A 26,973-nucleotide genomic window follows, 5' to 3' on the forward strand; every position below is an offset into this window, starting at 1 on the left:
CTCCACGTGCCGTCTAGTGTTCACTGGTGCAGAAACTACAGGAGGCGCGTGTGAGATCCACATGCCATTGTTGGCCTCCGTCCGCTTGGGTTCCGCCGATCGGACGCTAGTGAGTCTCCTTAGGCCGCGGTGAGAGTCAAGAAACTCTAGCATTAATGGCTAGAGACACGATACTAGGGTTGCCATGCAAGACACTGCCAGAAACCCTAGACAAAATTTTCAGATCCTAATGCTCTGATAACATGTGGCACTTTGAGAGGGAAAATACCATTTTCATTGATTCAAAAAATATGAGTTATAACCTGTATATATACACAAAGCTGAGAGACAGAATATAAACACTAATAACTCTTAATAATCAACAATAATCCCTAATAATCAGGGTAGAATATTTACAATAAATTCAATATCACCATACTTTCTTTGTCAACAGCCTCTTTTTTCTCATTGTCTTCTTCAACCTCATCATCAGAATTGGCTTCTTCTGACTCTTTCTTATTCTTCTTAGGTTTATTCTTCTTTGGAGCCATAATAGGAGTTTCAACAAGCCTACAACCTAACATACTTGTTTCCTTCAAGAGATCAAGTGGATACTTTCTCTGAGATACTTAGGTGCCTTTATTTAATCTTGCAACTTCTATGCCAAGAAAATATTTCAAGTTATTGAGGTCTTTCACATCAAATTCTTTTGTCGAAGCAATCTTTATTCTTGTTATTTCCTTAAGGTAGTCTCCTGTGAGAATAATGTGATTAACATATACAATAAGGATGCACCTTTTGCCTCCCTTAGTTTTTAACAAATATCATATGGTTTGACAATCCTTGTTTGTGGCCTTCAAATTTGAGATCTTTTGAGAACTTGTCAAACCGTGCCTTAGGGACTACTTTAGGTCATACAAAGATATCTTCAACCTGTACACTTGATCACTTCTACCTTTATCAAATCTTGGAGGGAGTCATGTATACTTCTCTTTTAGGTCTCCATTGAGAATGACATTCTTGTTATCAAGTTGATGAAGTGGCCATTCTAGGTTGGTTGCCACAGATAATAAGACTCTGATGGTGTTTAATTTTTTCATTGGTGCAAAAGTTTATTTGTAGTCACTACCATGTGTAGGGAACGCCTCTTGCTACTAAGCGTGCTTTTAACTTGTCAAGAGTACCATCGGCCTTGTACTTTGGGGTAAATACCTACTTGCAGCTTGCAAGTTTCTTGCCATTTGGTCTTGGAACAACCTCCCATGTTCTATTCTTCTTAAGTGCTCTCATTTACTCCATAACTGCATTTTGTCATTTTATTATTTCTAGTTACTCTTAGATGATGTTGGGAATTACAACTTTGTCCAGTTTAGTGACAAATGAAGAGAGAGCCTTGTAGGACGTATGTTTTTGTATTGGATGTAGAGTACAAGAATGAGGTTGTTCTCTGAGAGCAATGGGTAAATCAAAATTAGATTGATCACTTGTTTAGGAATTTGCTGAGATGGAATTCTACCACTAGTTTTGACTCCTTTGGTGCCTTACGTACAACGTGCTCTCCTTCCTTAGACTTCTGCCTTCATGAGTAAACCATCAAGCCTTTATCTTTCTTCTTTTCTACATCTCCCCTTGCTTGAGTTATTTTTGTGATGGCACAAGAGATGGTGTGGGCAAAGGAGAAATGGTAGTAGAAGATAAGGGTGATGGTTCTAGTAATAGTTCTGTTGGTGTGAAACAGGAATCAAGGAGTACTTGTTCGTTGTTAGTTTCTTGTTCTCAATTTTGAGATTTACCTGTACTCTCCCCGAATTGAAGGATTGGGATAGAAAGGTGTGTCTTCATGGAAAGTCTTCTGAAGACTTAGAAATGTGTGTTTGGAAACAGATGAAAGCATTTGTATCCCTTTTGAGTAGGACAATAGCCAAGAAAGATGCATTTGGTAGCCCAAGGACCAAGTTTAGTGTTTTGATGGATATGGACAAGGCAGTGCACCTAAATACACGAAGAAGAAGGTTAGTATCAATATGGGATGTTGAACAAACACTCTGCAATTTTTGGAGAGAATGTTAGATGATAATATACAACTGGGCATTTGGATGATGAGATAGGTAGTAGTGAAAATGGCATCTCCCCAATAAAACTTTGGAACATTGTGATTGAACATGAGAGCTCTAGCAATTTCAAGAATATGTCCATTTTTTCTATCTGCAACTCCATTTTATTTAGGGGCATGGGTACAAGAACTTTGATGAATGATACCATGCTTGAGAAGGAAAGCACTCAAGGATTTATTGAAGTATTTAGTACCATTGTCGGTGTGCAAGACTTGAATACTAGTATTAAATTGGGTTTTGGTCATGGTCAAGAAATTTATAAACATAGATGTGGCTTTTAGACTTGTCTTTTAAAAGTTAAACCCAACAAATGGGTGTGATCATCAATGAAAGTGATGAACCATTTCGATTTGTATGGTTTAGGATACGGGGTGGTCCCCACAAGTTACTATGGATAGTAGCAAATAGATTGATAGTTGTGTTTTGAGCTTGAGGGAAAGATGTTTGATGATCCTTTGCTAGTTCACACACTTCGCATTGGACATTTTTGGTATTGGTTGAGAAAACCGATGGAAACAAATTATACAAGTATTGAAAATTCAGGTGACCTATCCTCTTGTGTGATAAGAAAATGTTAGTTTCTTTAGAGGTTGATATAGAATGGCATACGCGGTGTTTGAGCCCCTTGCAATTTGTGGCATGTCCAATCGTCATCCCTTACGATAGATCTTGAAAGGCACAATGAGTTGGAAGAAAATTAGCACCACCTTTAGATTGTTTTGTCAGTAGGCTAACAAACAAGTTGCATGCTAATTGTGGCATATGAAGAATAGATTCTAAAGTGATAGATTCAAAGATATGAATACTCCCTTTCCTTGCAATAGGAGTAGGAGACCCATTTACAATTTTGACTTTCAAATTTCCAATGCATAATGTAGAAAATAATTTGTGGCTATCGGTCATATGATCTGATGCTCTAGAATCAACAATCCACAAAGTTTTACCTCTTGATGTTTCCAAGGCTTGAAGAAAATTACCTTGTGTGCCAAAAAGACAGATATTGACTTTGAAACTTGGTGTACACATGCTACATCGTATTTGATAGCTTTGGATGGCAGTTTAGCATGCTTCATCACCCATTGTTGAAAACTCATGAGAAAACAAGTACAAATCAGATCAAGAAGGTTGAGACACATTACTTCTAGGATTGGAAGCCCCATTCCCCTAAGGAATTTTTGGGTATTTTTGTTCTCTTGGGTCCATTCTATTTTGACAATAGTCACAATCAATGAACATGGTGACGACTTGAAATACCCACAGTTGGAAAACACTAGGATTAGGCAGGAAATAGTCCGTCGTTGCTAGAGTAGGTCATTGTTGTCGGAAAACATCCTTCATGCGCTACCATGTGCTAGAACTCTCCCTTTCACTCAGAAAGGATGAGTGGTGCAGGTGACAATCATGTGCCATCGATGGACACCAAACTTTGGGGTTATGTTGATTGGAGGTCTTTAGTCCTTCCTTGGTTGGTGGTGCGGTCCAACAATTTCTCTTCTCCTCCATTAGGGTTTTAGCTGATGGTTTGAGACTATTCATGCCACAGAAACCCTAACTAGGGTTTTGATCTAATGGGCTTTGATGCCACACAGGAAATTTGAGAAGAGAAAAATGCATATTCTCATTACAATGGAGCTACACAAGGGTATTTATACATCAAAGTAGGAGATAAAATGATAAAGACTAATAAACTCTAATAATGTCTATTAACTCCTAATAAATAGAAAATAATAATATTCATAATAATTACAATATCATCACAATCTTGATCTTCCAATTGCTCTCAGGAAGAAGCTTTGATCTTGTACTTTGTATCCTATATAAAAATTTATATCAAATGGACATCTTTCTCTTCTATATCATGCTTTAATAACTTGTCTAAATAGTGTAAAGGCCAAATAATGTGGAAGAGATGGAGGAATTGGGGCAAAAAAGGCACCTGGAAGAAGTTGATCTCCTAAGAGGGAAGGGGCCCGTTGGGTATAGATGGATGTTTACTATGAAGTGTAAGTCAGGTGGGGATAGGAAGATACAAGGCTAGACTAGTGGAGAAGGGCTTTACTTAGACTCATGGAAAAGGCTACACAGAACATTTGCACCAATTGCAATGCTAATATTGCTAGAATCCTCTTGTCCTTGGTTGCTAATATAGCTTGGCCTCTCTGTCAATTTGATGTGAAAATGCCATCTTGGATGGCAACTTAAAGGTGGAAATGTATTGGACACTCCCTCCCAGTTTTACTAGAGGAGGTAGTAATTAGGTTTGCAGACTTAAAAAAAAAAAAAATCCATATGTGAATTAAAGAAAAGCAATCTCTTGGGGCTTAGTTTGAAAGATTTACTCAAGTATGCATGATCGAAGGTTACACACATGGGCAAATAGATCACACAATCTTCTTTAGACATTGAGAGGGTAAGAAAACAATTTTGATTGTTTATGTTGATGATATTTTATTCCCGAAGTTTGGAGGAGATGGAAAGACTAAAAGTGGCATTTGTAAGAGAATTTGAAGTAAAAGACTTGGGGAGAAATGAAATATTTCTTGTGATTGGAAGTGGTTAGATCAAAGAAGAGAATTTATGCATCTTAAAGGAAATATATTCTCAGTTGCTTAAAGAAATAGTATGCTAGGATGCAAGCCAAATGACACTTCTATAGTGACTATGAAGAAGGAAAACAAGTCGTGTGACACCCCTAATTTAGGTGCAACAACAAGAACAAGTAGCCTTGTCCCACTAAGTGGGGCTAGCTATATGAATTGCATGATATTGTTGTGTTTTATTAACAATCAAGCTTTTCGGTATGTTGTTAATCAAAAGTCTCGGTCAACAATTTCTTTGAGTGTTTTCTTTGGTTTTTCTCCTCCCCTCTTCATAAGGCTTATGTCTAAAACCATCTCAAACTATTTTGTATCATTTATGTTCAATGTGGATTTTGTTTTTTTTTGTGTATGTCCACACATCCATCTCAACATTCTCATTTATACTATTCCAACATTATGTTGTCCCTTTTAAAGCTCAATGTTCGCTACCGTACAAAATGGTTGGTTGTATAGTAGTTCAATAAAACTTCTTTTTAAGCTTGTTCGGTACCTTCCGAATCATAAATCACTCTTGTTGCCTTTCTTTATTTGAATCACCTAGTTGTTATCTGTGTGTAGCATCCCCATCAATTTCACTATTGTTTTGAATTGCTCCCATATTTCTGCATTTTTTCCCTGTGGTATGATCTAATTTCTCAAGCTCACTTCTAAATTAATACTAATTGGCCTCTTATCAAAATTAAAATGCATTTATTTATTTATTTATTTTTACACTTACATAGGTAGAAACCTTTCGACTCCAAGGTTCTTTTCCATAATTCATCTGCAAAATGCATGCATTTGGGGATTTTCTCTTGGATATATTCAATCAGAACATCTAAAGTAAGGTCAAATAAGTAACGGTTTTATCTCATTTCTAGATATTTTTATATTAGTTGCCTTTTTACATATCTTGTATAGCTTTGATATAGCAACCCAAACTTCTTCCTTTTTGAAGGCTTTCCAAAGTGCTTTTCTTGATATGTGATTATAAGTTATCTTCAAATCAATGGAAACCATGTATAAGTCTCTATCTTTGTTTCGATACTTTTCGTTTAATTTCCTTAGTAGATATATCACATTTATTGCAGCCCTTTCCTACATGAGCCAAATTGGTCTCAAAAATATCAGTCTCCAACCTTAACTAATGTTCAATTACTCTTCCCTGTAATTTTATTGGATGGCTCACAAGCTTTATCCTTTTGTAGTTTGCACAATTTTGAATATCCTTTTTATTCTTGTAAATGAGAGTTAAAGTGCTTCTCCTTTATTCATTAGGTATCTTCTTAGACTGTAAAATCTTATTAAATAGCTTTGTCACAATATCCTCTCTTCACCTAAACATTTTCACATTTCAATAGGGATTCTATTAGGTTTAGTGGTTGTACCATTTTTCATTTTCTTGAGAGCATCTTTAATCTTGCTATCTCAAATCCTATGATAAGGCATCAAATTCTATTCTTCTCGAGTTAAGTCCTCCAATTTGTCTTTAATATCTCTATTTGTAACCAAAACTTTTCGAACACTAGGAAAATGATGGGAAGCTAGTTGATAAAGAAGGGTATCAGTGACTTGTGGGGAAACTCATGTCTTTCCCACGACACTAGATATTACTTTGCTGTAAGTGTATTAAGTCAACACTTTCTGTGTCCTAAATAGAGGCATCTTGAGGTTGTGCGTAGGATTCTAAAGTGTTTGAAAAGCACCCTAGGACAAGGCCTCTAGCTTTAAAAGATAAATCAGACCCACATTCAAGTTTATACTGATGCGGATTAGGTAGGCTCACTTGAAGATAGCCAGGGTGACCGTTTGTGGGGAGAAGTCTAGTTACCTGGAGAAGCAAAAAATAGAATATATTAGCTGTAAGTTGTGCTGAAGCCAAATTCAGATCTGTTGCACAAGGCATTTGTGAAGGATTGTGGCTTAAGAGTGCTTGGAGAGTTGCATATTCCATTAGATTCTCCTATCAAGCCCTATTGTGTTAATAATGCAGCCATGAACATCTCCTATAATCCTGTTCAGCATGATAGAACTAAGTTTGTGGAAGTTGACAGACACTTCATCAAAGATAAAATAGAAGAAGGCATTGTTTGCATGCATCCCTTATGCACCAAGAAGGAATGAAATAGCTGATATATTAACAAAGGTTCCCTAAAAAGTGGAATTTGAAGATTGTGAGCAAGTTGGACATGACCAATATCTATGACCCAACATGAGGAGCGTGTAAATATTTAAGATTTTAGAATTTAATTTACTTATCCTTATTTGTAAATGTTTAATTGTCTAGGATACTGTAGATATTTTATTTTTTACCTGCCAGATACTGTAAATCCTAGTAGATCCCTATTATTTCGACCAAGTGCTCTCTCTAAGCTATATTTATGTTTTGTCCTCCATATGAATGAAAATATGACTCTTCTTTGGTCTATCTTGTTCAAAATTATCTTTTACTTTTTCAAGTATGTATTATATAGGCTTTTATAGTTTTGTATGCTTTAGGTTGCAGTTGAGAAGTCTACGGTGGACAATTCACTGCATGGGTCAACAAAAGAAATTGAGATTGGGAAGAACGGCACTGTCATTAAGAATGACCTAGTATGACATTTTATTTTATGTTTGAAATTGTTAGTGTTTTACTGCTTCCCCTCCTCACCTCTCAAGTAAGCTAGGCAGTTGTCAGTCCGTCCAAATTATGAAATTTGATTGTTTCCCCTAATATTGATTATTGGATGAGCATCTATCTAGTTTGTTGAATGTTACCTAGTAGTTTTTCTTTTTAAGAATTTGCTTAGCTTTTTTTTTTTTTAATAGTGTTTGGTATTTTTTAGGTTGCAGTTGACGAGTCTATGGTGGATGATTTAGCAGCTGGACAGACAAAAGAAGTCAAAATTAGGAAAAACAACAATGGCATTAGAAAAGAGCAAGTATGGAATTTCGTCATGTTTGAGACTTGTGATATTTTAAACCCTGTCCCAGCAAATCAAAAGGAACTTTAATGTGACAAATATAAAAGTTATGAATATTTATGCATTTTTCTTTCTTTTTCCTCTTTAGGGGAGGTGATTTGCATGCAATTTCGTCAATTTAGAATTGTGTGTGATACAGTGCATTACTGTATGCTAATGAATTCTGAATTTCTGATTGTTTTGTAATTCCCACAGCGGTATACAGATACAGTGAATGAACATTATTCCAAGCAGGATGGATTTCTCTGTATTGAGTCAGGAGATATAAGCACATGTTCGTTTGAGCCAAATAAAAGACAAATTAAAATTGAAGACTGATATGATAGAGAGAGAGGAAGAAAGAGAGGGATATGATAAACAGAGAACTGAATAGTGCTCAGACATTGTGAATAACAGCATAGCATACATCTAGGTCTAAACATCTTATTTATAGACTAGGAGCCTTAACTTTCATAATTACTAAAACCCAGCTAACTCTTATTATATATATTATTTACATATCAATAACCCCCCTTAAACAACCCTCGTCCTCAAGGTAGGAATGGGAAAATTTGGAAATTGCTTCTGATAACTGGACTGTGACATCCAGGTATCTTCCTCATTGGATCAAAATTTCAGCAATGATCCTGCTTTTCTTTCTTCCTACCCTTTTATTTAATATTTTCTTAGGAACTAACGCTGCTTGGACTTCCGGCCAATCTTATGGGGGATGTCTCTGTTTAACTGAAGGATTTGGACATAGCTTGTGTAATGATACATGGAAGGTTGAATGAATCCTGGACACAAGGTAATTGCAGCTTGTAGGGGACCTTCTTTACTCTTCCTATCACCTTATATGGTCCAAAGTATCTTGGTGCTAGCTTTTGGGTGCTTCAAGAGGCAATTGAGATCTGTCTATAGGGTTGTAGTTTCAAAAAACCCACTGCCCTATTTCAAATTCACAATCAGACCTCTTTAAATCAGCCTTATATTTCATATGATTTGCTTCACTTCTTAAGTGATGCTTTAATACCCCAATCATGCGTTCTCTTGCTTTAAAGCTTTTATCTACTTCCACTATCGCTTCCCTAGGCTAGTGAGGAGTCTAAATGGATGGCTTCTGAACATAAAGCAATTTATATGGTGTTGCTTTAGTTGAAGTGTGAAAGCTGGTGTTGTATCACCATTAAGCCAATGTTTACAACTTGCTCCATAATCCCAAATAGTATAATGAAAACTTTTAAGCCATTTCTAGCCTTAAATTATGTCATAATTTCTCATATTCTTTTCTAGCTAACCATATGCCATTCCATTTGAGGTTGTGCCTGCAAAACACCCATCCTTCCATTAAGAGTCATAATTCCAAAAAGCGTAATGAAGACTTTTGAGCCTTTTCTAGCCAAAAACAATGTCATTATTTATCATATTCAGGACTCTTAAATCTCTAGAGAACTCCACAACTTGCATTCTCCATTTGAACACTTTCCAAACACCATAAACTTTCAATCTTTATGCTGTAGCTATCATTGCATCTGCCCAATCATTTTCTTGTTCCATCCCATCTTCTTTGCCAATTCATAATCTAGGAAGTCGTGGCCATTTCCATTTTCAATCAGAATTTGAATTGGTTTTGTGAGAATAGTCAAACTTATATTTAATATACTAGAAAGATTTATTCCTTAAACATAGGGATATAATTAGATGAGATCATAGGAGTTAATATTTTATTCTTGATTTGATTTTATTTCCTTTATAGTTGTTATTTGTAAACTATATATGTATAGTGCATTTGTGAATAATATACACGCTCTTGAGAAATTCCAAACCACATGGCATCGGAGCCAATTCAATCAGTCGAGGTTTACAGAGTCACATGATAGCGTGCACGTTGATTCCACTAAGTTTGATTCTAGGCGTTCTCCACTGGCATGACAGGCATCGCACAACACGCCAGGGTCTAGAGCTGCACAATGAGTCTAGAGCTGCACGTTGGTCAGCAGTCTTCTGCGAGCGTCTGTGAGCGTCTTCTCCTGGCGTGACATTCTCGAGTCACGATGCATGAGAACGTATATTCATTAGTATTCTTTGGCGTGGTCAATGTTAGTTTTTTTCCTCGCACTGTGCGTCTCTCTCTCTTTAGATTCCATCAGCAGAATCGTATCACACCTAGGTTCAGACTCATGTGTTCCACAGCTTCCAACTATGGGTATTGGTTTTGGCATAGAAATTGACTCAAATATTAATCCATATGGTGGAACTTCCCAAGGGTTGAGTTCTGCCGAAGGGACCTCTACTCTTCTCATCTCAGAAAAATTCAATGGCTGCAACTATTGAGAATGGGCCCAATCAATCAGACTTGCTATTGGTAGATAAGGCAAGCTGGGTTTAATCACTGGCTACTCTGAGGTTCTAGATGCATTAGACTCGAAGGCTATGGTGACGTGGGAGATTGATAATTCTAGGGTAGCTTCATGGCTGATTAATGCTATGACACCATAAATTCGACGCTCCTTCATGTTTCTTCCAATGGCACGAGATATCTGGGAAGCAGTTAAGGGGTCATATTTGGATGGTGAAGATGGTGCACATCTTTATGATTTGAAGACACGAACTTGGCAGATCAAACAAGGCGAATGAGAGGTAACAGAATTCTATTTGGACCTAGTTGCTATATGGCAAGAAATTGATCTCAACACAGAAGAGGTATGGTCCTATTCCATTGATGCAGTAAGGTACAAGCGTTGTATTGAAGATGAGCAGGTTTTTCAGTTCTTGGTTGGCATTCATCACTCACAGATGATGTTCAAAGTCGCATATTGGCTCGCTCCCCATTACCATCAACTCGTGATGCTTTTGCTGAAGTTTATCGAGAGGCTTCTCATCGTAAGATGATGTTACCTACTCCTTCTTCTGTTCCTCTTTCATCTGAATCTTTTGCTTTAAAGCAGGCATTTTGATCAGGGATAAAAAGATGCAAAAGGCAAAATTGTTTTTGACCATTGTAAGAAGACTAGCCACTCGAAAGATAAGTGTTGGGATCTTCATGGGAAGCCCCTAACTAGAAACCTCGTAAAGGTAAGTGTCATGGTTACTGGGCTACATCTGAGTCTATACAAGGCAAACTTACTTCTTTACTAGCTGTTGATAAGGACCAGTTAAACAAGCTCATGGAAATGCTTCAATCCTTACAATCCATCTAGTCATCCTCTCTATCATATAATGCTTCAGTGGCTAAGAAAGGTAATTCTCATTATGCGTTCAATGTCTGCTCCTCTAAGTCTGAATGGATTGTTCATGACTGTGGATTCTACATTATTTACATCATATGTTCCATGTAGTGGGTGTGAGAAAATTGATACAACTAATGGCACCTTTTCTACTATAGCTAGAAAGGGCAGTATTACTATCTCTAAATTTTTACAGTTGGATTCTGTCCTTCATGCTCCCTATCTTGCTTGTAATTTGTTGTCTATAAGCAAGTTGACTAAACAGGCTCATTGTAGTGCTCAAATTTTTTTTCCGCTCATTGTATTTTCCAGGATCCTTCATCGAGATGATTGGGAATGCTGAGAAGTGTAATGGACTCTACTACTTGGACGAGTCAACCGTGAGTAATCTCTGGTCTCATATCCGCTGCAACCTTGCATCTACCTTTGAAAATGTTGATCTTTTGTTGTGGCATTAATGAATGGGTCATCCCAATGTCCACTGCTTGAGGAGTTTGTTTCCTCATTTTTCATCTAATAAAATTTCTAGTTTTCATTGTGATATTTGTGAGTTAGCCAAACATCATTAATCTTTGTTTTCATGCTTTGAATATAAGCCCTCAACCTTTTTCTATTGTTCAAAGTGATGTGTGGGGTCCTTGTGTTCCTAATAGAACCCATGCCAAGTGGTTAGTCACCTTTATTGATGACCATAATCGTGTGTGCTGGGTATATCTAATGAAAGATAAGACTGATGTGACATCTATTTTCATCAAATTCTTTACAATGATATTGAACTAATTTCACACATCTATTAAAATTCTTCAAATTGATAATGGCATTGAATTTGTTAATAAGTCCTTGAATGACTTTTTTAAGTTTAAGGGAATCATTCATAAGATCTCTCATGCTAACAGCCCTCAACAAAATGGGGTGGCTGAACGGAAAAACATGGACAATAGACGTTATAATGTTAATGCTAGGTCATTGCCCGTAAGTAACGCGCTGCATGGCTCGAGTACAGTGATAAGTGAGTTAGAGCCGCTGCATCGGCGCCCGGATGTAGTGTTAAATGAGCAAGGGCTACCGCGTCATTCTGGACGCATGCGGCTAAAGAAGTTAGTCCATAAGAGCAAAATTAGATTTGGTACTTGGAATGTTGGGACATTAAATTGTAAATTTGTAGAGGTTGTAGGGGTTATGATTCAAAGGAAAATCAATATCCTTTGCTTGCAAGAAACAAAATGGCGTGGAGAAGAAGCTAAGGATATTCAAGGTTTCAAACTTTGGTATACAGGAAAAGTAAGTGCACGCAATGGAGTAGGCATCATTATAGATAAGGAGTGGAAGAAGAACGTTGTAGAAGTTAGCAGAATTGGAGACAGAATTATTTCTTTAAAAATGATAATTGGACGTGAGACTGTTAATATTGTTAGCGCTTATGCGCCGCAAGTCGGGACAGAAGCCAGTCTTAAGGAATTATTTTGGGAGGATCTGGAGGGGTTGATTCGACACATACCACAGAGTGAAAAGATTTTTATTGGAGGAGACTTTAATGGGCATGTTGGGAGGGAAGCTGGTCAGTATGCGAGGGTGCATGGTGGTTTTGGTTTTGGAGAGCTAAACAATGAAGGACAAACTCTTCTTGATTTCTCATTGGCGTATGATTTTAAGATTGCCAACACTTGTTTCAAGAAGAGAGATGAGCATCTCATCACTTACAAAAGTGGAGCCTCAAGGTCGCAGATTGATTTTCTTTTGGTTAGGAACACAAATAGAAAACTTTGTAAAAATTGTAAGGTGATCCCCGGAGATGCTGTAACGACACAACATAGGGTCCTAGTCCTTGATGTGTGTATTATGAGTAAAATCTAAAAACGTCGACAAGTAGTAACACCAAGGATTAGGTGGTGGCAATTAAAAGGTGAGAAGCAAGATATTTTCAAGCGAAATCTTTTGGATAAAGGAATTTGGGATTCTCAGGGAAGTGCTAACATCATATGGGAGGATATGGCTAAAAAGATATGGGAGGTTGCAAAAGTAGTTTTGGGAGAATCGAAAGGTTCTGGTCCGAGAGATAAGGAGTCTTGGTGGTGGAATAATAGTGTACAGGACAAAATCAAGTATAAGAAGAACTGTTTTAAAGCCATACATTTGTGTAACAATGAGGAAAATTGGGAGAGGTATCGTATGGCTAAGAAGGAAACTAAGAGAGCTGTGGGTGAAGCTCGTTCTAAAGCTTTTGAAGAATTTTATAAGAACCTTGAGACGAAGGAAGGAGAGCAAAATATTTATAAGATTGCCAAGAGTAGGGAAAGAAAATCAAGAGATCTAGAACAGGTAAGGTGTATTAAGAATGAAGAGGGAAGAATTTTAGTTACAAATGATGAAATTAAAAATAGATGGGAGACTTATTTTTCTAAACTTTTCAATGATGGAGAGGATTCATCTAGTAACTTGGAGGATTTAGTAACTAGTGAAGGAGAACAAAATTTGTCATTCTATCGAAAAATACGTGATAAGGAGGTAAAGGAAGCTCTTAAGAAAATGGCAAATGGTAGAGCTAACGGACATGATTGTATATCTATCGAAGCGTGGAAATGTTTAGGTGAAGAAGGGGTGAGATGGTTAACTAAGTTATTTAATGTGATTTTACGGTCCAAGAAAATGCCTGATGAGTGGAGGAGAAGTACATTAATTCCTATTTATAAAAATAAAGGAGATATTCAGAATTGTACTAACTATAGAGGGATTAAACTCATGAGCCACACAATGAAATTGTGGGAGAAAGTAATTGAGCACAGGTTGAGATTGGAGACAAGTATTTCTGAGAATCAATTTGGTTTTATGCCAGGTAGATCAACTACAGAGGCGATTTATCTACTAAGGGGATTAATGGAAAAGTATCGTTGTAAAGATAAAGATCTACACATAGTTTTTATTGATTTGGAAAAAGCTTATGGCCGTATACCAAGAGAAGTGCTTTGGAAAGCGTTGGAAAAAAAGGGAGTACGGATTGCTTATATTAAAGCCATACAAGATATGTATGAGGGGGTAAAAACTAGTATAAGAACGCCTAGTGGTCAAACAAAGGATTTTCCTATAAAGATTGGACTACATCAGGGATCATCTCTGAGTCCTTATTTGTTCAACTTGATTTTAAATGTTTTGACGGAACATATTCAAGAGGAAATTCCGAAATGTATGCTCTTCGCGGATGATATAGTTCTTATAGCAGAGACAAAAGAAGAGGTTAATTACAAACTTGAGTTATGGAGGAGGACATTAGAGTCGAAAGGTTTTCGTCTGAGTAGAAGTAAGACGGAATATTTATATTGTAAATTTGGTAAAGGACTATTCGAAAATAATTTGGAAGTGAAATTGGGAGATCAAATTATACCTCAAGTGGAAAAGTTTAGATATTTGGGAGCCATTATTCAAAATGATGGCGAAATCAGTAGAGATATTTCATATAGAATTCAAGGTGGGTGGTTTAATTGGAGAAAAGCTAAAGGAGTTATTTGTGACCGTAAGGTGCCTAATAAACTTAAAGGAAAGTTTTATCGTACTTCTATCAGACTGGCAATGTTATATAGTAGTGAATGCTGGGCTCTAACGGGACAGCAAGAGCATAAAGTTGGAGTAGCAGAGATGAGAATGTTACGATGGATGTGCGGATATACACGTAAAGATAAAATTCGAAATGAGCACATACGTGAAAAAGTGAGGGTGGCACCTATTGAGGAAAAAATGGTAGAAAATCGGTTGAGATGGTTTGGGCATGTACAAAGAAGACTAAGGGAGGCACCAGTGAGAAGAGTGGAACATATAACTTTGAGTCCGATTAAGAGAGGTAGAGGAAGGCCTAAGAGAACACTCTTGGAAGTTGTTGAACGTGATCTCTTAATTAATAATATTTCTAAAAGCTTAATAAATGATAGAGCACAATGGCGTCTTGCAATCCATGTAGCCGACCCCACCTAGTGGGATAAAGGCTTGTTGTTGTTGTTTGTTGTTGTTTGCTTGTTTCCTTTTGTTTACCACAAATGTACCTAAATACTTCTGGGGAGATGCCATTCTTACTACCACTTACCTCATTAATTGTATGCCTAGTAAAATATTGTCCTATTCTACTCCACTTGAGTGTCTGTGCCAAACACACTCTTTCTCATCTTGAGACCAATCTTCCTTTGAAAGTTTTTGGATACTTTGCCTTTGTTCATCTCCATTCATCCACCAAACTTGAGCCTTAAGCTGTCAAGTGTGTGTTCTTGGGTTACTCTTCCACCCAGAAAGGCTATAAATGCTTTGATCCTTCTTCCAAGCATTTTTTTTGTTAGCCATGGTGTCACTTTCTCTGAACATGAGTCCTTTTATCTGTCTCCTTCAATTCAGGGTGAGAGTTGGAGTGAACTTTAGTTGACTCCTAACTGTGAGTATTCTCCTATTGACTCTCTTAACCATACTCCTCTTGATATTCCTCTTGATCTTGTACCTATATCTTTTATGCTAGAAGCAAAAGAAAATGCAAGTTCAGGGGGAGACAAGGATGTAGGTACTAAGGGTAAAGGGATCAAAGTTTACACACAGAAGATGATATAGGGTATAAAGGCTATCATACTTGAGGCAGTACTAGAATTAGAACCGGTGGGAGATTTTAGGAAAGAAAGTCTTGGAAAGGAAGGGGAGAGGATTGATGAAAATCTTGATATGGAGAAGATCTCAGAAGATGATCTGGAATTGCCAATTGCCCTTAGGAAGAAACCTCGATCTTATACACAACATCCCATTCAAAAATACTTGTCATATGAAGCCTTGTCTCCTAGTTACCGAGCATTTATTGCTAATATGGATGATGTTAGCATTCCTAATAACATCTATGAGGCCCTGAAAAGAAGGGGATGGAGAGAGGTCGTCCTAGAAGAAATGAAAGCATTAGAAGAAAATGGGACTTGGGAGATTGTGCATAAGCTGAGGAACAAGAAGCTAGTAAGTTGCAAATGGGTTTTTACCCCGAAATATAAGGCTGATGGGAGGCTTGATAAGTTGAAGGATCGATTGGTGGCTAGAGGGTTCACACAGACTTATGGCGTCGATTACCAGGAAACTTTTGCACCAGTGACAAAATTGAATACTATTCGGGTATTGCTATCTATAGCAGCCAACCTTGAACGGCCATTACACCCAATGGATATCAAAAATGCTTTTTTGAATGGAGAATTAAAAGAAGTTTATATGACCTTGCCCCCTGGCTTCACTAAGGGAAGGGTTGACCAAGTATGCAAATTAAAGAAATCTTTATAAGGTCTAAAGCAGTCCCCATGAGCTTGGTTCGATATATTCTCAAAGGTCTTAAAATTACAAGGCTACCAAAAAGGACTATTGAATCATACCATGTTTGTCAAAGTAGAGAGAGGTAAGAGGTGTATTCTCATTGTATATGTTGATGATATAATTATTTCTGGTAATCACAATGAAGAAATAACATGAGTGAAAGCTTCTCTGGGAAGAGAATTCAAGGTCAAGGACCTTGGACGTCTGAAGTATTTCCCAGGTATGGAGATTGGCAGATCAAAACAGGGTATTTATGTATCTCAAAGAAAGTATGTACTTGGTCTCTTAAAAGAGACAGGTATTGTAGGGTGTAAACTATTTGAAACTCTTGTTGTTGTAAAAAGGAAGCAAAAATCGGAGAAGGAAAAGGGCAATTCTAAGGAAGAAGACAACACAGCTGAGGAAGAGGAAGATAAGGAAAAAGACAAGCTAGTTGACGAAGAGAGATATCAAAGGCTTGTTGGGAAGTTTATCTACCTCTCACACACAAGGCCTGACATAGCATTTGTTGTGAGTGTAACTAGTCTAACTTTATGTTCTTGCTGTCCCGTCAAAGCTCAACATTCACTACCATATAAAATTGTTGGTTTTATAACAGTTCGATGAAACTTTTCTTTAGGCTTATTAGGTACCTTACGATTGTAGATAACTCCTTTAGTTTTTCTCCAATTAAACCACCCTGCTTGTATCCTATGTGCAATATCTCCATCAATTTCCCCATTTTGTTGAATAATCGTTCCCAAATATCTAAACTTTGTCACTTGACGTATGGTTTAATCACCTAATTTCACTTCCAAGTTACTACTCACTGAACTCTTATAAAAAATACAATGTAAATATTCTGTTTTACTTCTACTCAAATTGAAACCTTAGGAGCTATTATTTAATATGATAGGAAAATTGAAGGGGATATTGTACATAAGATATAAGATGGGTGGTTTAATTGGGAAAAAAATGAAGGAGTTATTTGTAATTGTAATGTACCTAATAAACTTAAAGAAAAGTTTTATCGTACTACTATAAGATTAGCTATATTATATGGTAAGGAATGTTGGGCTCTAATGGGACAAATAGAGCATAGAGGTGGAGTAGTAGAGATGGGAATGTTGAGATGGATGTGTGGACATACATGTAAAGATAAAATAGGAAATGAGCACATGCATGAAAAAGCAAGCGTAGCACCTATTGAGGGAAAAATAGTAGAAGATTGTTTGAGATGGTTTGGACATGTATAAAGACTACTATGGGAGGCACTGATGAGGAGAGTGAAACGAATAATATTGAGTTTTGTCAAGAGGGGTAAAGGAAGTTTAAAGATAACACTTTTGGAAGTTGTTGACCAAGATTTTTTAGTGAACATTTTTAAAAGCTTGGTATATGATAGATTACAATGACATCGTACAATCTGTGTAGCCGACCCCGCCTAGTGGGATAAGGCTTTTTGTTGTTGCATTGATTATTCTAATTCATATTCCTTTGACAATTTGAATCCCTAAGTCCTAACAAATGAATGATCACAAAAGGGGAAAAGATTGATTCTTCAATTAGATCAGCAATTTCTATTTTTTTTTTGGTCTTCAGAATAATAGCATGCTTCTAATTTTAGTTTCTATATCTACCATAGATGATTTGATGATCTTTTTGCTAATATCCTAGCCTGATATCTCTTTCTTTTCTTAATATTGATTGCTGCTTAACCATTTATTAATTTTATTGAATTTTACTAGAAGTTATATTTGGTAAATAGCTTTTCAGTATGCATTTTTATGATTGTTTTGGGTATTTTAGGTTGTGCTTGAGAATTCTACAGTGGATGATTTACAACCTGGGTCTACACAAGAAGCTGAGATGATTACAAAAGATATGGTATGATATTTCATTTGATGTTTGATATTTCCCCCTCTTTTCATAAGATTGATCATTGAATGAACCAAGGTTACCAAACTTGTCAAGGAAGGATAAACTAGTAATATTAACTAGAAATGTAAAATTGTAATAGTTTATTGTCTATTAATAAAATAAATAAAAAAAATATAATCATATTGTCGAGATGGCATATATATTAAGTAATTAAATAATATAATCAACACGTAATTATTTTGTTATTTTAAACATATAAATAGATATTTTAATGTAAAACTAAATAATATCTAGTAAATCAAATTTATTAAAATATATTTAATATTTAATTGTGGGATAAGGCTTGTTGTTGTTGTATATTTAATATCTAATAATCTCAATCATATCAATCTTATCTAATGAAAAAAGAATAAAGACCTATATAAACAATAAATATTTGATTTCCGATATAGGCACAAAATTATATCGATCTTGTATAATAAAAATATAATAAAGACTAATAGTTACAAATTAAATATTTGGTTTTCACAAATATAAATGCCGTATTTCTAAATGAAATTATTGAGAAGCATATTTTGGTTAGTAATATTGCTTGAGATTTGTTGTTGATAGAATATAATGATGTTGTGCAATTTATGTAGCCAATTTCACTTGTGGGATAAGACTTTTTGTTTTATCATATCCTTATTTTATTGGCCTAAAGGTTTTGGCTTTTCTATATACTTTGTTGATAAGTCTTAGTAATACACAAGCATCTTCAAATCCTAGTTTCTACGTAGTATCAGAGTCAGGGGGAGTTCGATACATTCGATATGTAGTATCTAACCATGCATTGTTTGGCCTTGAGGGATCCTTTACTTCCAATTTTTGTTAGGTTTGCAACACACTCATTGCTATTGGCCTAGAGGGATTGGTGGTCGCCATTATTCTAGACAAGCTCTCTAGTGAGAATTGCAGAGAGTGGGTTGAATCCATGAAGCTTGTGATTAAAGGTTGTGGAAAACAAGGATGCATCTTTGGTAAGATTAGTGCTCGAGGTTTTGAACAAGGCTTTGAAACTATATGAGTTCAAAAATTCCACGGTTTCATCTTGTCTTGTCAATTCGACAACCTACCATAAAAAGGAGCTTCATGTTTCTCCCTATAGCTTATGAGATATGGAAAGCAGTTTGTGAAGCCTATTCAAATGGTGAGAATACGTCACAAATGTTTGAGATTAGAACTAAGTTCTGGCTAGTGAATTAAGTTGAAAAAAGTGTACCTCTAGCATAGAGGCTGATAAAAGTGTGTTTTGAAAATGGGTCAAAGATTTTGAACCCCTTCTAAGTAGTGGAATATCCAAGAACTACACATTACATGGTATCAAGTTCAAGTGTATTGCTATGGTGGATATGAACAGAAGTGTAGCCAAACACATGAAGAAGAATATTGGATTCAAGATGTAATTTGGGAAAGACACTTTGTAATCATTTAAGGGGAGTATCAGAGGATAAGACTCTACTTGGCATTTAGTTGATACGTCGCTGTTAACATGATATGCCCCAATAGAACTTTGGCACATTGTATGTAAACGAGTACTCTAGCAACTTTGATAATGCGTCTATTTTTCCCTTTGCAACCCTATTTTGTGTATTGGCATGATTACTTTTATGGAATGTATTGTGTAGTAGAAGAGAAGTTTGGTTGAAGTATTTAGTACCATTGTCAATGTGCAAGACTTGGGTGCTTGTATTGAACTAATTTTTTTTTTTTATCATGGTGAATAAATTCAGAAACATAGATGTTCCTTGCCTCTCTTTTAAGAGAAAAACCTAACAAAGGCGAATGTGACCATCTATGAAGGTAATGGACCATTTTGTTTTGGTATAGTTTGGAGTACGGGATGGTTCCCACATGTTACTGTGGATAGTAACAAAGGTCCATCATGTCACCATGGATAGTAGCGCAAGATTTGGTTAGTGTAAACGGTGCTTTGTGGAATGATGTTTTGTAGTGCTTGGCTAGTTTTCACACTCATATTTTATGTCAGGATTATTTATTGAATAAAGGGATGGGAATGGACGAGATAAGTAATGAAAGTCAGACATGATTAATATCCTATGATTCAACTTGAGGGGAGCATGGAAATCAAAGATTTAATTTGTAAATATCTTTATTCTGTTTTAATTAGGTAGTATGTATTTGATTTTATTCCCTATATCATATCCCTATTTTCTGGACCAAAGTTGGCCTCTGCTGGATGCATTCTGCTGATGAGTCTTGATAATACACAAGCTTCTTCAACTCTCTGTTTCTACACTAATAAATCTAATATTTTATTATTTGCTCAATAGAACTCACTAATCTATTATTAAGGCTCATTAACGGATTCTAAAAGTAACATAAATCATCAAAAGAAGATCACAAGATGTCTCATTGCCACATGTATGTTCACCTAATTTTCTTTGTTTTTTTTCTTAATTGCTTATTCTTGTATGAACAAAGCTTGTGAGGGAGGATTAATGTATTGCACGTATCACACAGTGGCCATAGTGTATATCATTGTGGTATTTTGAGAGAGAAAAAGTGTATTTCTCATTTATGTGTATTCTGATGTACAAACTGAAGCTATGTATGCACATCAAGTGAGGTACAACCTAATAAATGCTAATAAAGTCTAATCATGACAATAAATGCTAATTATTCATAATAATGACATAATATTCCCATACTCCCCTCGAGTTGGATCATAAATGCTAATCATGTCCAACTTGCTTATACAACTAAGGTAGGCTTAGGTAGTCCTTTGGTGAGCACATCAGCAGCGTGTAACTTGGTAGGTAGGTATGTCAAACATACAATGTCTTTCTCTACTCTCTCTCTCTCTCTAATAAAATGCCTATCCACCTCAACATGCTTAGATCTCTTGTGTTGTACAAAATTCAATTCCATGCATATGGCAGCCTTTATTGTCACAATACAACTTCATTGGTAGATCAATTTTGACCTGTATTTCTTCCATGACCCTTATTATCCATAGTTCTTCTGTGATTGCTTGAGCTAATGCTCTCAATTTTGATTCAGCATTACTTCTAGATACAACTCTTTGTTTTTGACTTTTCCAAGTCACTAGGTTTCCCCACACAAACGAACAATAGCTAGAGGTGGATCTCCTGTCTCCATTGGTCCCCTTCTCAATTTGCATCTGTATATATCTCAATCGTCCTCTGATCGTGCTTCTTGAATAGCAATCCCTTACCAGGTGTACCTTTAAGGTATTTGAGAATCTTGTATACAGCTTCCAGGTGTTTCTTCCTTGGATCACACATGTATTGACTTGTTACATTGACCACGAAAGCAATATTTGGCCTTGTAATGGATAGATAAATGAACTTTCTAACTAATCTCTGATATCTGTCTTTATCAACCGTTTCTTCTTCTTCATTGTCGTTGTCCTCTTTAACCTCATTATTAGAGTTTTCTTCTCCTTCTAACTCCTCCTTATTGTTTTTCTTAGGTTGCTTGTTTCTTGAGACCACAATAGGAGTTTCTTTAGGTTTACAGCCTAACATGCTAGTTTCCTTGAGAAGACAAGTACGTACTTCCTCTGAGATATATATATATGCCTCATTTTGACCTTGCAACTTCCATTCTAAGAAAATACTTCAAGTTCTTGAAATCCTTGACTTTAAATTCCTTACCAAGGATAGTCTTTATCCTTGTTATTTTCTTAACATGATCTCATGTAAGAATTATATAATCTACATACACAATAAGGATGCACTTCTTTGCTCCCTCAGCCTTAGCAAACATCGTATGATCTAATAATCCTTGTTTGTAACTTAACTTTAGGACCTTTGAGAACTTGTCAAACTATGCTCTAGGTGACTGTTTCAAGCCATATAGAGATTTTTTTAGCCAACATACTTTGTCACTTTTGCTTCTATCAAACCCCAGAGTTAGAGTCATGTAGACTTATTCCTTCAATTCTCCATTTAAAAAGGTATTCTTGATATCTAGTTGATGAAGTTTCCATTCAAGGTTGGTTACTACTGACAATAGAATTCTGATAGTATATAGTTTTGCCATTGGTACAAACATTTCGTTGTAGTCTATACCATATGTTTGGGTGAAACCCCTTGTTATTAATCGTGCCTTTAACTTGTCAAGTGTGCTATCAGCCTTATACTTTGGGATAAAGACCCACTTGCAACTAATTAATTTCTTACCTTTACGTCTCTCAACAATCTCTGTGTTTCATTTTTCTCCAAAGGTTTCATTTCCTCTATAACTGCATTTCTCTATTCTGGTATTTCCAGTGCCTTTTGGATGTTGTTAGGAATAACAATTTTATCCAAATTAGTGATGAAGGCCTAATAACCAGGAGAGAGAGTCTTGTAGCATACATGCTTTTGAATCGAATGTAAGGTACAAGTCCGAGGTGGTTTCCAGAGAGCAATAGGAAGATCAAGTTCAGCAGATTCACTTCCTTGTTCTGAATCATTTGGCTTACTAGATGGATTAGTCCTTGGTACTTCAACTTTAAGAACTACCTCTGGTTCTGACTCTCTTGATGCCTTAGATACAAGTTGCTTACTATCTTTTGATTTCTTCTTTCGAGTATAAACCAATGACTCTTCCTTTTGTGGTCTTTCTACATCTCCCTCTGTTTTCTTGTTCTCCAAACTTTGGCATAAGAGAAGAGATTGGTAAAGGTGGGGTGTTTGACGGAAAAGATGGTGAGGGTAATGATTCTGGTGAGGGCTTAAGAAGTACATATTCTGTGTAAGGTGCTAGTTCCGAAGTCTGAGATTCACCTATATTCTCCCCCTGAATTGAAGAATTGGAATAAAAGGGAGTTTCTTCATGGAAGGTAACATTGAGGCTTACAAGGGTGTGTTTAGAAACAGGATCAAAACATTTGTATCCTTTTTGAGTAGGAGAATAGCCAAGAAAGATGCACTTGATAGCTCGAGGTTCGAGTTTACTGTTTTGGTGGATATGAACAGAGGTTGTGCAACCAAATACTTGAAGCGGAAGTTTGGTTCCAATGTGGGATGTAGGAAAAACACTTTGCAATTTTTGGAGAGGAGTTTTAAAGGATAAGATTCGATTGGGCATTTGATTGATGAGATAGGTTGTGGTTAAAATGACATCCCCCCAATAAAACTTTTGGCACATTGCAAGTGAACATGAATGCTCTTGCAACTTCAAGGATATGTTTATTTTTTCTTTCTACAACCCTTTTTTGTTGAGGGGTGTGGGCACAAGTACTTGTATGGACAATACCATGCATTTGGAGGAAATGACTCAAAGACTAGTTGAAGCACTTAGTACCATTATCATTGTGCTAGACTTGGGTGCTAGTATTGAATGTGGATGAAGAAACTTTTTGATCATGGTGAAGAAACTCATGAATGGGGATGCAGCCTTAGACTTGTTCTTTAAAAGGTAAACCCAAACAAATACGACTAGTCATCAATGAAGGAAATGAACCATTTTCTTTGAGTATGGTTTGGAGTACGAAATGGCCCCCACAGGTCACTGTGAATGATTTTGAAAAGTTTGGTGGGTGTGTATTTGGCTTTGGGAAAGGAAGTTTGATGGTGTTTGGCAAGTTCACACATCTCACACTGGATTTCACTATAATTCAGGTTGGGGCATAAGGTTGGAAACAATCGTTGAAGGTAATGAAAATTAGGATGACTCTCCTCTTACGCCATAACATAAATATTAATGTTAGAGGTAGACACAGAATTACTAAAAATAGGTGAGGTTTCTACTTGAGTAATGACCTTTAAATAATAGAGCCCCTCATACTCCTTAGCATTGCCCATTGTTGTACCAAATGATAGGTCCTAAAACACACAATGAGATGGGAGAAATTTGGCAAAACAATTTGGTTGCTTAGTCAACTGATTGATTGAAAGAAATTTGCAATCAAGCTTTGGCACATGGAGAACAGATTCCAAAACAATAGAATCTGATATACGGATGCTCCCTTTCCCTACCATAGGTGCTAAGGAATCATCTGCAATTTTCACTTTAACATTTCCAGCACACGGGGTGTAAGTGGTGAACAATTGATGAAAGTTAGTCATATGATCGGATGCCCCGAATCCACAATCCAAACCACTGCACTCCGAGTTGTCCTTAAAGCTTGAAGAAAGGGACCTTTTTTTACCACTAATGCTAGAGGTGCAGATCTGGAAAAATTAGTCACGACACTACAGAGGAGTATACATAGCACTTTAAAAAAGGAAAAGACTTCATAATAGACTGAAAATAGAAGCCACAACCTAATATAACTCCAAACTCAACAAAACAAGGCACTACGGATTGATATGGTTCGAAACGATGTACCCATATGCCAGATTGTCCTGGATTAGCCGAGAGAGTGTGTTGTTTGTCTTTTGAGGAGATTGTGTTCTGAACGGAGCTAATAATCACCGCCACGTGCCACCGGAAGCTTGCTGACTAGTTTACAGGGTGGCACATGTGGTCCACACCAATGTTTTCAGAATCGGACCAGACGTTGAATCGAAAAAGCTAGCGGTTTATGGTTCGCATGGTTCAACCGGTTGGACCAATGGTCTAACTGGTGACGTAATAATTAAATTAAAAAAATTATATATGTATATAATAATTTAAATATAAGAAATACATATGAAATTGCTATTTAATTTAAAAAATTCAAATATTTTAAGTTTATCATGACCTAACAAGCCATATGATACAATATAATATCAAATGATTAAAAAATTAGTCATTTTTTAAAAAATTGATAAAAAATTAAAAAAAAAATTTTTTGAACAGTCTGGTGGTTTTTGAAAACGGATCCGGTTCCCGGCTTGATTCCGGTTCCTGGTCCGACCCGGTTCGAAACGGCTCAAACCAGCTCAACTCTTAAAACGGTTTTTTCCTTTGAACCAGACCAAAATCAGATCGGTCGACGGTCCGACCGGTCGATCCGGTCGGTTTTCAAAACAGTGGTCCACACGCACCACTATTCGCCGTTGCTATCCTCGGTTTCATTGTTCGGAGCCTCCTAGTATGTCTAGGGTGGCAGTGAGATTCACAACTCCCTTCACCATTGTCCACACAAAGGCCGTCACGTATTGTTTAGAAAGTCTCATTCCAACTATTCCTAAACTAAATTTGAATTTTTGAGCCTAAAGCTTTGATATCATCTGGTATTTTGAGAGAGAAAAAGTGTATTTTTCATTCATGTATATTCTAATGTATAAACTGAAGCTATATATATATATACATCAATTGAGGTAAAACCTAATAAATGCTAATAAAGCCTAATAATGACAATAAATGCTAATTATTCACAATAATGACATAATATTCCCACAACCATCCTCTAGTAATAAGTATAAGTAGTGAGCAACATCCGTGAAGGGTTGCAATATTCCAAAGCAGCCAATAGTGAGCCACTCCATTGGCTTCCAGTGACAAGTCTGATGATGATAAAGGAATAAGGAAGGTTAAATACACGACTTGTGAACTCATCAAAAAATTGATGATTTCACCTCGTAACTATGATTTTATGCAAGTTTCTTTTTGAGTTTGTACGTTACTATTTCTATTTAAGAGTTAACTAGGTATCAATGTTTTCAGAACCGGACCGGATATTGAACCGGAAAAGTCAGCGGTTCACGGTTCGCATGGTTCAACCGGTTGGACCAGGTCCAACCAGTGACGTAATAATTAAATTAAAAAAATTATATATGTATATAATAATTTAAATATAAGAAATATATATGAAATTGCTATTTAATTTAAAAAAATCAAATACTTTAAGTTTGTCATGACCTAACAAGCCATATGATACAATATAATATCAAATGATTAAAAAAATTAGTCATTTTTTTAAAAAAATTTGATAAAAAATAAAAAAAAAGTTTTTTTTTGAACAGTCCGGTTTTTGAAAACCGGATCCGGTTCCCGGCTTGATTCCGGTTCTCGGTCCGACCGCCGGTTCGAAACGGCTCAAACCGGCTCAACTCTTAAAACGGTTTTTTCCTTTGAACCAGACCGGAAACCAGACCGGTCGACGGTCCGACCAGTCCGACCGGCCAGTCCGGTCCAGTTTTCAAAACAGTGCTAGGTATAGATATGTAAGAACATGAAAGCATGTGAGTCCATGAGTCAAATCCCTTTTTTAACAACCATGGAATGAACTGGCTGTGTAGTGTATCAATTATCACTAGAAGTTCATTTTCTTGAATTATTATTTGGCATGTACTTTTTTTTAAATAGTTTTGGAATGCTTTAGGTTGAAACTGGGAAGTCTGCAGCTGATGATTTACCTCCTGGGTGGATAAAAGAAGTCAAGATAGGAAGAACGGCAGTGGCATTAGGAAAGACCCAGTATGAAATTTGATTTAATGTTTGGTATTGTTTATGCGTTGTACCCATCCCTAACCCCACTATTCTGTATTTACAGTTTCTGATGTGCTTAATGTGTGAATAAGTTCTGATTGGTTTGCAATTTCTACAGTACTATACAGATCCAGTGAATGGTTATGTATTCCGTTCCAAGAAGGATGCATGGCGCTATGTTGAATCTGGAGATATAACTAAATGTCGTATAAACCAACAAAAAGACATATTGAAGATGAAGACAGTTCCACTGTAAGCTTGTTTTTCGTTAAGATAAATAAGCACTAAGTTACTAGTTTATATTTTGTTTTTTGTTTTTTTTTTTGGGAACACTTAAATCCATATCCTTTTCCAAGTGGTTCTCAACTGAGTGTCTAAACAATCTAGTGATTACAAAACGGGAGAAATATCATTCAATCACATCAGCAATATCTTGAGACGTTTTTAAACGACATATAAATTAGTTTTGGAACTGTTATTTGAATTTTAGCTTCTAAACCTAACATATACTGGTCTTCGTGGATGATCTTTCAGCTAATCTGTTAAGCCTGTGCTTTTTTCTCATTAATAGAAAAATTAATTTTAT

General features: G+C 36.3%; 1 protein-coding gene across 8 annotated transcripts; it reads left to right on the top strand.

The window, feature by feature from the left end:
- Nucleotides 1-2,502: 2,502 nt before the first annotated feature.
- Nucleotides 2,503-26,638, top strand: LOC129300885 (uncharacterized). Of its 8 annotated transcripts, none has more exons than XR_008590853.1 (7): nt 5,558-7,267; nt 7,501-7,596; nt 7,834-10,857; nt 11,157-11,224; nt 17,946-18,023; nt 21,130-21,271; nt 21,514-21,592. XR_008590853.1 is itself a non-coding variant. In XM_054939483.1 (6 exons), the coding sequence occupies exons 1-6, from the start codon at nt 5,468-5,470 to the stop codon at nt 26,522-26,524; spliced, it is 432 nt and encodes a 143-aa protein (XP_054795458.1). In that variant the 5' UTR covers nt 2,503-5,467; the 3' UTR covers nt 26,525-26,638. The 8 variants fall into 8 exon arrangements, 1 of the variants encoding a protein (XP_054795458.1); XR_008590851.1 differs by lacking the exons at nt 21,130-21,271; nt 21,514-21,592 and adding an exon at nt 26,281-26,342 and having other exon boundaries at nt 5,564-7,267; nt 7,834-8,425; nt 9,553-10,857; XM_054939483.1 differs by lacking the exons at nt 7,834-10,857; nt 11,157-11,224; nt 21,130-21,271; nt 21,514-21,592 and adding exons at nt 2,503-5,515; nt 26,281-26,375; nt 26,506-26,638 and having other exon boundaries at nt 7,172-7,267.
- The last annotated feature ends 335 nt before the right edge of the window (nt 26,639-26,973 follow it).

Source organism: Prosopis cineraria, unplaced genomic scaffold (genome assembly GCF_029017545.1).
Source record: "Prosopis cineraria cultivar Desert tree isolate PC_DT_omini unplaced genomic scaffold, ASM2901754v1 PC1788, whole genome shotgun sequence".
In the NCBI taxonomy this organism is placed as follows: Eukaryota; Viridiplantae; Streptophyta; class Magnoliopsida; order Fabales; family Fabaceae; genus Prosopis; species Prosopis cineraria.